The sequence below is a fragment of the Maylandia zebra genome, linkage group LG12 (genome assembly GCF_041146795.1).
Source record: "Maylandia zebra isolate NMK-2024a linkage group LG12, Mzebra_GT3a, whole genome shotgun sequence".
NCBI classification, from domain to species: Eukaryota; Metazoa; Chordata; class Actinopteri; order Cichliformes; family Cichlidae; genus Maylandia; species Maylandia zebra.
Window position 1 is genome coordinate 24,456,980 of NC_135178.1, and position 14,837 is coordinate 24,471,816.

Below are 14,837 nucleotides of genomic sequence, written 5' to 3' on the forward strand. Positions count from 1 at the left end.
GGATGCTAGAGGGAGGTCATAATGGGAAAAGTGGAAGCACTTACTACAGAACCAGCAGTAGTTGCGTACAAGCAGCGACACCAGACAACCACAACACTGAAACCGCTGACAGGTGAAGATCATTTATCAGCTCATTACAAAGTAATATTCTGCTGTAAAAACTTTGTTTATGGTCTACTACCCACGTACTATCTGGCTTAGCAATGTTGCAGTCCAAGCACATTCACTTTCCCATGATCTTGAATAAAATATCAGATTAAAGTTTTTCATATTTAAAAAGCGGAAATATTGCAAGCAATCCCACACAAATACTCATAATTAATACCAAGAGAGAGGACTGCAAAAAAGGACATTAAGCCAGAAAGAGAGCTGACCAGAAAAGTTGAGTTTGAGAAACCTGTGTTGTCTTTCTCCCCTCTCCTTTTTGCCTTTATCGCTGCCCACTCATTCAATTTTTCAGTGGAGATAAACAGAAACATTGTGACAGGACAAAACGACAAAAACCACATTACTTACATTTCAGATCCCGTACATGGAGGGGATAAGTGAAAGTAGAGGGGAACAGAGGTTCTGACAGAAAAAACTAAAATTAAGAAAAATATTGTGTCTTACAGCTCAGTCACTCCGCCTTACACCTTGTCTATGTCGAAACTATGTTTTCTGTCGAGTGTTTTACAGCAGCCTTCTGTGTTATAAGTTTTATGGCGATTCGGTGGGAGATTAAACCATTATTAGCCACACACCGCCACCCTCTCCAGCTGTTGCCTTTTGTTTAAAAAGTGTTTTATGGCGTGATGTTCTATAGTCACCTAGACAATTATAGCTAATGATAATATGAGTGGCACTCTATTTTTACTCTGGGATTGAAGGGAGAAGGGCTGAGAGCGAGCGAAGAAAAGGAGTAGGAGCAGTCACAGAGTGAGAAGTGAGTAATTAAAGCCCGATGATGGGATGAGAGGTGAGGGGAGAGCAACGATAAGAGAACAAAAATTAGAGGGTGGTTCTGGGAGGATGAAAATGAGAGACAAAAGAGGTAAAAAACAAAGGTGAGTGTTTTTGACAGAAGAAAGTCAAAAGCAAGGTAAGAATACTCAACCCTCTGATCTCTGTTCAGTCTGTTCAGTAAATGTTTAATTTTGCAGTTCACCATGACATTGCTTAAGATGCATGGGGTTGGCCATGACTCAGGTTTTAGAGCAGGCTGTCCAGTAGTCATGGGGTTGGAGGGCTGATCGCCTTCATGTGCCAAAGAGTCCCTGGGAAAGATACTAAACCCCATGTTGCTCCTGAAAGCAGGTAAACACCTCGCCAGCTCCAGCCCTTTGCCAGTGTGTGAATGGCTAAATGAGAAACACATAACAAAGCTCTTTGTGGATCCTAGCAAAGGTTAAATGGGATATAAATATAGTATGCATAATATATAAATGCTAATAAGTGCAGACCCTTTACTGTTCCCGTTACCAGTTTCTTCCTTTTCCCATCACATAATTGTCTTTTTTTTTGGGTGTTTTGTTTTTTTCTGCCACTGATGCAAACCTCGAGCATTTATCTACCACAACTGAACTAATTGCTAGTAAGTGTAATGTGATTACTGACTTTGGTAAAAGTAATGAACTAGATTACTGTGTTAAAGACAAAGCTAATTAGATTAGGTTCAATAGATCAATACCAAATACTCCAAATACTAATGAGAAGAAGTCTGTTGTTTTATTCAAACACACACTCACACACACACAAACAAAAATATCTACTTATTATGTCATTGATGTCCTCATATCATATGTCATTGTTAAAAGTGATCACAGACGAATAACACACACGTGCACACACACGCACACACACACACACAAAGAACTGTTACTGCTATACGTATATAGCAGAGCAGATTAGCCTTTTAATAGAAATGTACGATATGTGCAAATATACTGCAGGTATGTCTGAAGTTCCAAAGGTTTAGCCTTGACTATAGTACTGTTCTCTCTCTGTTCTCTGCGGTAGACAGCCCTTTTCCAATGTGTCCTCACTGCAGCGTTTAACATTTGTGTAGCTGCTGGTTAGATAGACACATATAAATATTTAAGTTGCACTGTTTTGTTTTTCTCTAGGCTGAAAAACACACAATTCTGAGGCATTTTTTGTTTGCCCCTGATTTTGTCTTGTGTTATTCGCACACACAGAGATCACTGCAGGAGGAAAAGCAAATGAAATCCCCTCAGAAGTTTGCCTAAATTGTGTAAAGTGATAAAATACTTGATGTTGAAGGCTGTATTTGGGTCAGGCAAGCATGACTACATTTGCATGTGTTTGAAAAGATTTTTGACTGATACCTTGAGCACCTTTGATAGAAATTCTGTGTCGAGCTTCACACCTTCACGCTTCACCGTTGCAGCTTTCCACTAAATTGTTTACCATCATATTCACACTTTAGAAGTCGTGATTCACAATGACAGTAGCCTTTATATGAAAGTCTGTAATAATTTATTTTACTGTAAATCATAAAAAGCCTGACCACTGTTGCCTTTGTTGGTCACAGAGATTAAGCGCAATTTAAAAAGAAAATGTTGTGTCTTGTGTTTTCGTAGGTGGTGGAGACAAACCTGGTGGCCTTCGATTGTCACTGGATCCTGATTAACGAGGTAAGTGCCATGACAGTGTATCATGTACTTTGTATGCTTTGTGTTGACCTTGTTCTTTTATTTATTCTGTGAATACTTCTGGCTGTATATCCAAAAACCCTTTTTTGACTCCTATCTTTTGGATATTTGAGAGAAAACTTGGCTCTTTTTGTTTCACATCAGTTTTTACAAAAACACACATGCCATCGGTGGATGACCTTTAAAAGTTCACAATCAGTTCTAGTTCAATGCTTTTTTGGATTAACAGTTGTAGACAAGACCAAACAGTTCACAAAGTCAATTTCCTGTTCCTCAGAGTGTACAGTTATCACCCTGTGTATTTCTCTCATCCGTGTTCATGATCGCTGATCAGAGTGAGCGCTGGTCATAAGCGAAACATAATGAAACTTTAATGCTGGCTGTAATTTCCCATTAATTTTGAATAGGAGCCGATCTTTGATCTTGCTTCGCGAGAAATGCCTTTTAGAAAAACAGCAGAATTAGCTACATTTTTTGTGTGTGTGTGTGCATGTTAGGGGGTGTATGTGCACTACAAGCTAATGCAGTGTGTCTTGGCAGCCTCGGGCATTACAATGAACTTGCAGGGCACAACAGGGAGCCCATTCTGCCACACACTAACAAACACACAACCATATACACAAGCAGATACATCGGAGAAGAGCAAAAAGCAGCGTACACGCAACAAGAAAATATATCTAGATGCTTGAGTGTACTGTAGTTTCTCTCTTTTTCTCTCTCTTCCATTTTCAAGCCTCTAACTGTAGCATAACACTGCTGCTAACTGCTGCTAGTCCTATTATTTGCTCGGTTATGCAAAGAGAGTGTTTCTCTTCATGCATTGGAATGCATGACATCCATTAGTTCTGCAGGACAGCCAATCTTCTTCTCTTTGATGTTTAGTGGAGATTTTGAGACTTTGAGGCTCCAGTAACACTTACAATCTCCCCCAGTACCTTAGATAACCCCTCAACTTTTTTTTATTTATTTATTGTATTTTCTCACTTCAACAGAGTGGAGGAAACCAAGGGAGCCCTGGTTTTTATTCAACATGATTGTTCAGATGTAAAATGTGAATAAATCAGACCAAAACAATGACTCTGTTTTACTTAATTACTTCAGACAGGGCTTTTTATGTCACTTATCTGCTAGATAAAATAGAATGCATATCATAATGTCCATTTCCCATGTACCATTAGGGATTTTGACAAAAGCTTGCTTTTACAAGATGTCTTAGTATATTTTGTTTTTCTGATGGCAATAACAAGCAGCCTGTGAAGAAGACTATCATTATTTAGATGCCTGTTTGGCTAAATACGGATTCAGCGGCCTAATAAACTATACTTTGCTTTCAGTCTGAGTTCTTGGACCAGTCACATAAATGTAGGCTTCTGTTACAAAAAAAGCAAAGGAGGGAACACTGGTGAAGTCCTGAAACTGTAAGCTGTCATCTGGCAACATTCTAGCCTTTTATTAACTGCTTAAAAATTCTAAACAAAGACCGGTCCACGGCACAGCTGTTCTGTTTTCCTGCCTACAGCAGGAACAGAATAGGTCTATATAAGAGCATGGCTGCATGTTTTACATCTAAAACCAAAGTGGAAATGTTTGGACATAATGCTCAGTGCCACGTTTAGCGAAACACAACAAAACCACACCACAAATACCTCATAACAACTGTCAAGCACAGTGATGGAGGAGGGATGTTTTGGGTTGTTTATGTGGCCTCACAACAAACCCCGTACCCATCTCCTTACTCTTCGTACAGCTTTAGAAATGGCTTATAACCTTTTCCACATTGATAGATGTGGAAAAGGCTTTGTTTTTCATTTGTTCCTGAATTTCGTGGGATCGCAGCATGATGTCTGGCTTTTAAGAAACTTTTGGTCTACTCCACTTTGTAAAGCAGATCCTATTTTAGTGATTTCTTGATTGAGAACAGTGGCAGTAATCAGGCCTGGCTACTGCCACTTTAGTCATATATGACTAAAGAAATTGAACTTAGCTTTCCAATGATGTCACACCAGAGGGGAGTGCAATCACTTTTTCATACAAGCCATGGAGGTTTGGATTTTTTTCCCCAGTAAATAATAAAGACCTTCATTTCGAATGTTTTTGTTATCTTTGTCAAATATTTACATTTCTTTGATTATCTGAAATATTTAAGTGACAAACATACAAAAAAAAACAGGAAATCAGGAAGGGGCCAACACTTTTCACACCAGTGTGTGTAGTAGATAAAACCGCGTTTCCAAAGAACAGATTGGAACAGATTGGAATGAATGAATGAATCATTAGGTGATGATAAGATCATGAATACGTTTGAAGCACCGCAGCTAATATAGATTCATTCTCTACAAATTGCGTAATTTGTTTGCTGTCTCCTCTGTTTGTTTTTTTTGTTGTTTGTTTTTTTTTTTCCTCCATACAGGTGACCCAGGAGTTCTTTTTTTTTTTCTCTCTCTTCCCCCCCCTTCTCACCGTCTCTTCTCCCCTTTGGTTTTCTTTCTTTCTCTCCCCCTCTTTCTCTCATTCATTCCCCCTGTCCTATTTATTAAAAAAAAAAAAAAAAAAAAAAAAGACAAAGGATGAACTGAAGCTCTGCCATCACGTAATGTCGCATACTGCTGTTTCTGATGTCATTTAGAAAAAAAATAAATAAATTGCGTAATCATTAGCTATTCTTTTTGTACTGCCTGTGGTTTGTTACTAATTATAAATTCATAAGCAAAACTCAAGTAGCTGCTTGTTAGTTATTTAAAAAAAAGAAGATAAACCTTTACTTTGAGGGTAGCAAAAAACAGTGGTCAGGCACCTATGACTTTAAAAAAAGCTCATTTCTAAGCAATTTCAGACTTTTGTGAATGACAGAACTTCTTTGTTTCCTATATCTCTTTCTCTCTCACACACACACAGTTTTTTTTATGCTAAAAATCAATGCTTACCAAGTCTCCCTGCATAAAATGTAAAAATCAAGACAAAAATATAGTCATAGATTTCTGTGATGCGCACACTATATTCCATTGGCCACATGAAATGGTTCAGAGGGTGTTTAAAATAGATGAGCGGTTAAAATATTTTGTCATATAGAATGTCCTCTTGTACTTCTTCTGTGGAGAATGAATATTCCTATGTGTGAAAGTCCTCTCCATCCCTGTAGATTATTATGGATGAGAGGGTACTGTATGGTTGTCATAACTGTGCTTTATCTACAGCCAACAGTCAGACAGCCCCACTGAGGGGGAGTTCACAGTTCATAATTGATCATCCTTCCTTTACCCATCTCCTTTGCTCTTCTCAGGAGAAGAGGATGAGGGGTGTGGGGAGAAGAAGTGATAAGAGATGTTCATGACTTCTCTTTCTCTCTGTTTGCCCCTTACATTTTGGAGGATAACTCCACTATTGACCCCGCTCATTCACAATTTCCCCATTATTCGTTATTCTTGATCTTTTCTGTGGTCGTTCACACCCGTTTCCTTTTTGTTCTTCTTTCGCTCCATTCGTCTGTCTCTTCTGCCTCTCAGAGGAAAAATGCATAGTAATAAGATGCTTTGAGATTAGCATTTTCTGTCAATTTGGAGCTTAACACGTCACTATGAAAGCCATGTAACTGGAACTATTCGGATTTTCTTTTTTTTTTTTTAAATATAATTGCTGGATTATGAGGTCTTGTCCAATTTAAGAACATTCTACAGACTTTCGCATAATTGAACTCTATTAAAGCCTACTGTGTGGTGGTTAGTTTCATTTATTGTTCTTGGAAACAGAATAAGGATACAAAGTGACTCTAACTTAAGGCTGCAATCTCAGCTAAGTTAAAGAACAATTTTATTTGCTGCTCCAGAAGGACTTGCTGGGAGAGAATGAGTCTACATTTGTGCATACTGTGTCCACAGCTTGAAATTGCTCGCTATGACTTCAGCTATCTCATACCCTTGTTGTTAATAAGTGGTTACGCCGAAACTGTCGGATCTTTTTTTTTTTGCCTTGTTGAAGGAAAACGTGGCACCTCTCTCATCCACCTTTCCCTGCATGGCTTGGAAATCTGAATTAGAACACATTTGATCATAATTCTGTCCTTGCTCCTGCCTCATAACTTGTCTGCATAGTGTTGGTGTGTTGTGTGTTTGCATGGTATTTCACTTTGCCGCAGATTTTCTCCATCATCTTGATGCGTTCTTTCTATCAACCTTCTAAATCTAATAGAATTTAAGGATTTAAAGACTTAAAGTACATTTCTTCTGTGGCCGTGTGCTACAACCCTCCCTTTCTTAACACTAACGGCAATAGTTTAAATAATATGATTATTAGTTAAATCCCATTTTACTTTCTTTTACCCTTCTTTGCTTTTTGAAGCCTTTATGGATGTAATGCATTTCTTAAAGATTTAATATTTATCTAGACATTATCAGATATGGGATGTTAGTCTTATCACTTCCATCATGTCTAACATTCACATTGTAATACACTGTGCTTACTGATCTCCTATCACCAGCAGGTAGGCTGGTGTAATACAGCAGACTGTAGTGAATTTTGGGTTATACTTTCTTCTGAGTATTGCTTTGAACAGCTTCATTCATCCTAGTCTCTCTCTTCTTCATGCTCTTTTTTTTTTTTTATTCTTTCCTGAAGTGAACATGTGAGAAGACTTAAAGCCAGAGGAGATTATTATGGGCACTGATGGGCTCAGCAGTTGAGTAGCGGAGGATAAACAGAAAACCCCCCCAAAAATAAATAAAAGTAGCTTTCTCCTGTCATCCAAGAGAAATGAAAGGGAAGGGGAGAAATACCATGGGGAAAGAAGTATCTGGATAAGGGTAAAATGGTCGACAAGAATGGGGATAAATTGAACGGATTTGATTTACAGAGTAAACAGCTCATGATGAACTCCAGAAATTAGGTTTAGGGCATTCTGGCTGTCATGACTGACCTAGTGTGTTTAGTTTGAGGTAGCTGGCCTTGGTGTGTAGAATTTAAGCCCACAACACCGACATAAGGACCAAATGATATTGTAATTAAATGCTAATCTTTAAGAGGATTAAAAGGAATGAGTGATAAAACAATCTCACCTTTGTTCAGTTGTTGGTTAGGACTAAAAGACTGAGTAAGTAATTTGAAACTAGACAAAAATGACGATGGGCATGAAAGAGGGAATTAAAGAATTAAAATTTTGAGCTGGTAATTAGATAATGAGCAGTAATTATTTCATGGATGTTTCAGGGTCATTGTTGTAAATCCAACTCGAACCTCACCCCTATTTTAACTCAGTGTTGCAGAGGCATTTAGCGTTGGTCTTATAATGTTTTGATTGAAGAAGTCCATGAAAGGTTAATGGTTAGTGGCCTGAGGGAAGGTTGGGGTAAAGTGAAACTCGTGAAAAAGAGCGAAGTGATTATATGAGGTTAATATCAACTGTGTAGCAGTACCCTCTCCTTCCCGAGACTCTAGGGTTGTAGATGAGAGCATGTGTGTTTCTTCACGCCGGTCTACTGTATGTGCATCCATGTGTCATATTCATTTTGTCTTAGCTGTTAAAAGGCTAACAACTTTCAGAGCACTGAAAGTCACACTGGGTGATGTCACTTTAGTTTATCCCCAGGGAGATCCAGACAAAGAGCCAAACAGAACATGACAAAGGAAGAGGGACAAATCCCTGTTTAGAGGGCAAACCTCAAACCTCCCAATTAAGTGTGTCTTTGTCTCTGTTTTTGCTGTGTGTTGGTTCATCTATATTTGTTTGCATTTGATCCTTTGAGTGGTGCACTCTGGATAATTTTTGTCTACCGATCTTTCTTTGCATGCCCTTGACGGCCTGCTGTGCATCTTAATTCTCTTTTGGCCCACAAATCTGCCTTTTTAGCAATTTTCAGCATTTTCTCTCTGCTCTGGATCTTCTTTTTTTTGTTGGCTTTGTAATTCAGTCCCCTTCAGGGTTTTATGTCTTCAGCTGTTTGGGATTTTTGCCACGTTTTCACCCCTAAGCCAGCAAACGGATTCCTTATTTGGACTGTTTAGAAAGTATATACTTCAGAGCGCAGAGTGTTAATGCAAGGTTAAACATGTTAAGTTGTTTGAGTAATTTGTCAAGGTATAAATTCCATTCTTTTGTTGTTAACTTTTATAAATAATTGAAATCCACTGTAGAACTACATCTGGTTCCAGTAAAATATGACCACAGAGGTAAAAGTATAAAAAGCAGAAACTTGAAAATCAACTTCTAAGCAGAAGCAAATGAATATTTTTGTGTCTGGTGGTGTGGAGATCTAGGGGCCATTGCAAAGGCAATACATCATCCTTATTAGTGCAGATGACACTGGGTATACCAATAAAGTCCATATAAAACAACCTCTAATCACCATTGATCATATCCCATGAGGACTCACGGGTCTTAATGGACGTTAATTACACTCAATTAAAATCCATTCCTATTAGTCAATGAGGTGTGTTATCTATAATATTACCCTTCACTAATACAAAGTGTGTGTGTGATGGATTGTTTGTGCATGTGCATAATCTGAGTCCTTTCAATCCTATCAAGCGGACTCAGGTGCATACACAAGGGAATCATAAGGGTTTTTCATGATTGTACGGCTTAAAAACAGTCTCATAAAAAAAAAAAACCTGACTGATTTATGCACAGACTGGCATGGGCACAAAAGACACATGAAATCACACACAAACACAATCACTGCATACACATACAAAGGAAGTAAAAGCTGTTTCAGTTGATGGCAGCATTACCTCCACCAGGGACGATAAACGTCAGTTCTCATCTCATCACCACATGACCCTCTGCATGGAGGATGGATGGAGATCCATGGATGGAGAGCGGGGAAGGAGAGTGTGTGTCCTAGGGCTAAAATTAGCAGTGATTCCTCCCCCAAGGTTTTGCAAGGACATACAGAGTACGTGCAAACGCACATGTGTGCACATAACAAACATATGCGCACAGTCAGGCCAACACGCAGATATTTTTTACCCTTCTCTCTTCCTCCTTCCATAGGCTGACTTGTACCTTTCATATCTAATAACTATTTTTGCATATGATGTAGACAGCTTTTCATCGCTCGGTGTGGCGATAATGAGAAACATAGGGTATCTAAAACAAAGCCTAACTTTTACTTGTTTAGGAATTAGATCTGAGGCTTTTGAGGTGTAATATTCAACCATGTTTTTCTATTTTTGCTTTTATTTTGTGTGCGCAGTTACAGTTCTTTTGTATTTTGTTCATGCTGGCTTTATGTCTGCATAATGAAGTTGTTAATTTCATACCTACATTTACTTCATCCCTTCTTTCCTCTCCTATACCTATTCCTCTATTCTACCCTTTTTCAGGAGATCTCGGACTATGACTTGCAGGAGTTAGTCATGAAGTCTATCGGTCGGCTGACGTTGGTGCGCCAGATGTTCCCAATGCCCCAGAACACAACCCAGCGCTGTGTCAAACACAACCATAGAATTAACACTTCCCTCTGTGACCTTAAAAACCCAAAGGCTCAGCAGCTAGAGGTGAGTTGGCAAGTTATTGATTTTCAGTATTATGTTGAATACTAGCTTAATTGTCCAAATTCTGTTGCTCACTGCCAAGAACACTTTTCTGTTATTTGTGAATTTTTTAAGTAATACTCAAATATGTGGCATGACTTGCATTTGTTTTTGTTTTTTTTCATACATGTCTTTTATATTTCAAGCTATGAAATAAATAACTTCAAAATCAACAGGGGTTCATTACTCAGAACAGTTATTACACCCATTAAGGAGTTGTGAAAAGAGTGATTGATTTGAGAAGTAGGCTTGCCTAATGTTACAGAAAGAAATCAACAGAGGATTGATTATAACGTAACAGATGACTCACTGAAAAATATGTGTATTCTAATAATTTGTTTTTAATTTTTAGCTGAAAAATTGTGCAGAAACGGTTATTGGCTGATGTACACTCACAGCAAGCAGAAAAGTTGCTCACAAAAACTGTCAACAAAAATCAAGCTATTGTAGGGAGTTGAGATGAGTGGCTTGTGGCTTAGTCTTTGACAAGTTGTCCCCTTCCAGTTTAATTAAATCGGGTAAGAAAAGATGGATGTTCAGTGGGAATACAGTCGAGTCGATGGAAATCTTTGCCCCCAGTCATTGATGACATTGTGAATGAGAATAAGTGACTTTAAATACACTTGGTGTAGCTCTAGTGTATCATTAAATGCAAACCTCTAACACATTCTGCTTTTAATGATGTAATTTTTTTTGTTTCCTTTTGTTTTGACACTGTCAAGGCAGATCGTTGTCATGGTGAAGTTTTACTTGCCAACTTATTGTGCTGAGTTGCATCCTGTTTGCATCGCTTTACCTTTGATGTGTATACAGAAATCCACCTGCTCCAGTCCACCAAGTAGCTGTGCATATATTGTTTTTTTTTCCACATGTGACCACAAAAACCAAGCCATGATGTCCACTCTCTATAGACAAAAAAGCATGGCTCAGTGGCAAACAAAAGATACTTCTATATTTTGATTAAAAATCACAATGGTAAAAGAGAAGAATTGTAAAACTCAATAGCTTTTGATTACAATGCATGTGACTGCTTGATGAGAGTTTGACAAACATAATTTAAAGGAAGCACGAGAAAGAACATTCTCTGGTCTGACGAAAGAAAAGCTATGGACATTTGTATTAGCTATGGGAACTGAAACTTGTATGAAAAGAAGAAAAGATGAACGAAGCCAAACATACATTAGTAAGACATGGTTTAGCAGACTACAAGCCCATTTAACATCTGTGGAGATGCCTGAACAGCCTTTCTTTTCAAATCGATGCAGCTTGACAGGCTCTTTCATAAAGAATTGGAGAAACTGTACAGTTCCTTGTATGGAAAGCTGACAGAGACTTACCCTACACTTAAACCTAAAAGTTATATCTGACAAAAGAATGAACTGAGAATCCGGTCTTTAAGTCGGACGTAATTAGCTGTGTCTAGGCCCAAACTCCGCTGCAGGTCCCTAAGTCAAACAGTCACTGCAGCATCACTGACTAAATTCTTTCATCTGTAATAAAATGATCAGTGTGGCTGCTCTACCAGGTATAACAATTAAGTTTAGCATCCAGACATCCATCAAAACAGAATTCATGAAATTTATGAAAATTAGAAGTTAGCAGGGAGTTAGCTCGCTAGTTTCAATCTAAATATAAATATACCATCTTCTGACTGAGGGATTTCTGAAACAAATTAAAACGTACAGCTCTGCTACCACTTCCAACATAAATGAAGACAGGAAAGTAAACAGCAGTGGCATTTGTAGGGTTAATGAAGTTTGGCTAGTATATAACAATGTGCTACGTGATTGCTAGCGACACAGCTATGTTAGCATAATATAAAAAGTGAAGCTGGAGGATGAACGCTAACTTTTTTCCACTTGATAAAAGTTAACGTGAGGATTCTCAATGGTCAGGGAGAAATGCAGTCAATCAGGATGCTGTAAACGGACCAAACTTCAGCCAGGAGAACAACTGCGATAATCCATCAACAATACGAGGTTAGTCATTCATATACTGCTGCATGGGCTGGGCTGTAGTTACATCCTAAGGTTTTTTAAAACTAAGCTTTAAACTGAATATCCAAAAGTTGATTCTGTTCATCTGGACGTAGCGTTTTCAGTGGAAGAAACGTATCGTCACTCATCCAAGTGACTTCTTCAGTCTCAGTTGACTGCAGGTTTCCCCAATCTTATGAACAGTACATTTGCATAATGTACTGTTTATAATGTAACGTTTCTTCCACTGAACGCTACATCCAGATGAACAGAATCAACTTTTGGAGATTTACTTTCCTGGATGATTGAGAATAAAAACCGAGAGAGGCCGACAGTGATCACTGACTGTTTTTAGGTGCTTGTTGAGATTAAATAGAACAAGATAAAAAGCTTTAAAACATGTTAAAAACACAACAGCCTTATTAAACACAGGGTAGTTTGGGCCCGGAAGCAGGATTCATCATGTCATCACTTAAAGACCGGATATGTTTATAAAAGGGAAATTTCACATTTTGAACTTCCAATAGGTTTCCAGAAAATTTCAGAAATTGTCACTTTTTCATTTCCACTTTAATTTCTCTCTAGAACAGAACAAAGTGTACAAAAAGTAAAAGGATCTTTAATCTAGTACAATGACAACTTTAATTAACTTTCATTTCTAATGAGAAAAATCTTAATTTTAATAATCATAACAATGTCACCAGAAACAAGTTTTTGAAACTTAAGGGACCACACTTAAATGTATTAAAGTGCACTTGCTATTTTTTTTTTTCTGTGACTCTCAATGAAGATGATGCCACACCCCAATTTGTGTTTAGCAGCAAAAAAGACAAAAAGACTGGCCATCCATGAAATGAGCCTTATGACCCAAAACTTCCCTTCCCAAACTAATGAGGCAGGAAAGCTAAATAAATAAAGCCTTGGAAAAACAGAGTACCAGGACCTTCATCCCAAAAAGAAAAAAATAAATTCCCAAAGAGAAGAAGGGGTCTGGAGATGCTAGACAGCTCCTTGGTCTGGGTGACAGAAAAATCCTTTCTTAGCCTCCTTTAAATTGGGGCAAGGCAATTATCATTTACTTCGCCCGGTCACACCAAGAAAAGAATGAAGAGATAGGTATGGGAGTAGAGAGATGGGAGCAGATAGGAACGAAGGAAAGTGGATGCAAACACAAGGGGGAGGGCATGTAATTATATGTGGGATGGCTGTATTTAATTTTGACCCATGCAGTAGATTCCAGTATCATTACATATACTGGTTCACACTATGTCTGAATAATGTGGGTTTATTTAAACAGAGACAGAAACTACTATGGGCAAATGTTCCTCTGCCTTGCTCTGTTTTTGCATCTTTTAAACATGCAACAGGTGTTTCAGTATGACATTTAAACATGTCACTTGATCCTAATGCTTTGAATTACAGCAGGCCTCCTGGTTCGATGTTGTCCAGTCATCCATCCATTGTTACTGAGGCTTTTTTTAACCTGTAAAATTAATAATTTTTGACCACATCCTTATGCAGTTTTATGTAAGACCTCACATTTCATTTACAGTACGGCAATGGAAAACACAGAGTGACAGTTTATTTTTCCATCTTCACATTTTGTTTACTATTTTTGTAAATGGCCCCTGGGGTGGCAATACATACGCAATATATGTATTTTTTTTATTTTTATGTGACTCATCAAGCTGCCATCAAATGAACAGAGAAAAGGGAGCACAGTCTCATTTATGTGTCAAGACAAAAATATCAAATTAAATTAATATGCTGTTGATTTATGTAGAAGCGCAAGACCCTGGAGGAACATGTTTGATGAATGTTAGAATCACATTGAAACATTTGGATATCTGGAAGAGTTTGTTTCTAGACTTTTGCCTACTAGCTGCTTGTAGACATTCATAGAGGAAAGATAAAGAAATGCATGTGTTTATGTAATATAGGTGTCAACATGCAAGTCGTTTAAGTCAAGGGCAATGTGTTTTTGGGTGTCTAGCGAAAAGAGTGATCTCAAAAGTCATGCACTTGCTGCATGCATGTTCATTTCCATATGCAGACTGATGGATGGCTGAATGAAAAACAAAACAATGATGAGGATGAGGATGAGGAGGACATAAGAAAGAGCGAGTGGGAGAGAGCGAGCTTGAGATTGAGGAAGCAGATCAGCTCAGCGGTCAGAGAGTGGCCCAGAAGCCCAATTTCACACTGCAATGAAGCACATCAACTCAGGCTGACCACACAAGCACACACACTCTCATACAAAGCTTGCTCGGAGAGCCGAAACCAAGCTCCCCACGGAGCAGTAGAGTTTCCCTTTAATTTTAAAAGAAAAAGAACGATAAAGAAAATCACCACATGGAAGACATAAAACAATGCTGTGAAAGCTAAGATACTTTGAAGGAAGTTAGATGTGAGGAAAATTTGGCATGTCCTTTTGTCCTGACTGTCAGTAAACAATTTGATAAGCAGTAAGAAAGACAATATCTTTTGTTATCCTTTCATCCCCCATGCCAACTTTTTAAGAAACCAAGAAACCTGGTTCTGTCCCTTACATTTTATGATTTAATGTTTTTATTCTGTATGAGGTGTACCTGTAAGCTTGGCTGTTATATACTGTGAGGCTTTGGCCATGAATGTCTGCGTCTGAATTACAATATCCCATCTAATATGGGTGGCTGTAGCTCAG

General features: G+C 38.2%; 1 protein-coding gene across 4 annotated transcripts in view; it reads left to right on the forward strand.

Moving 5' to 3' along the window:
* The window catches only part of grid2 (glutamate receptor, ionotropic, delta 2), a 558,936-nt gene that overhangs the window by 379,623 nt on the left and 164,476 nt on the right, over window positions 1-14,837 (forward strand). For all 4 annotated transcript variants that reach the window (XM_004547245.5, XM_004547246.6, XM_076890935.1 and 1 more), the window contains exons 5-6: window positions 2,583-2,636; window positions 9,969-10,142. In XM_004547245.5, the coding sequence (XP_004547302.1) occupies window positions 2,583-2,636; window positions 9,969-10,142 (228 nt within the window). The remainder of the gene's footprint in view (window positions 1-2,582; window positions 2,637-9,968; window positions 10,143-14,837) is intronic.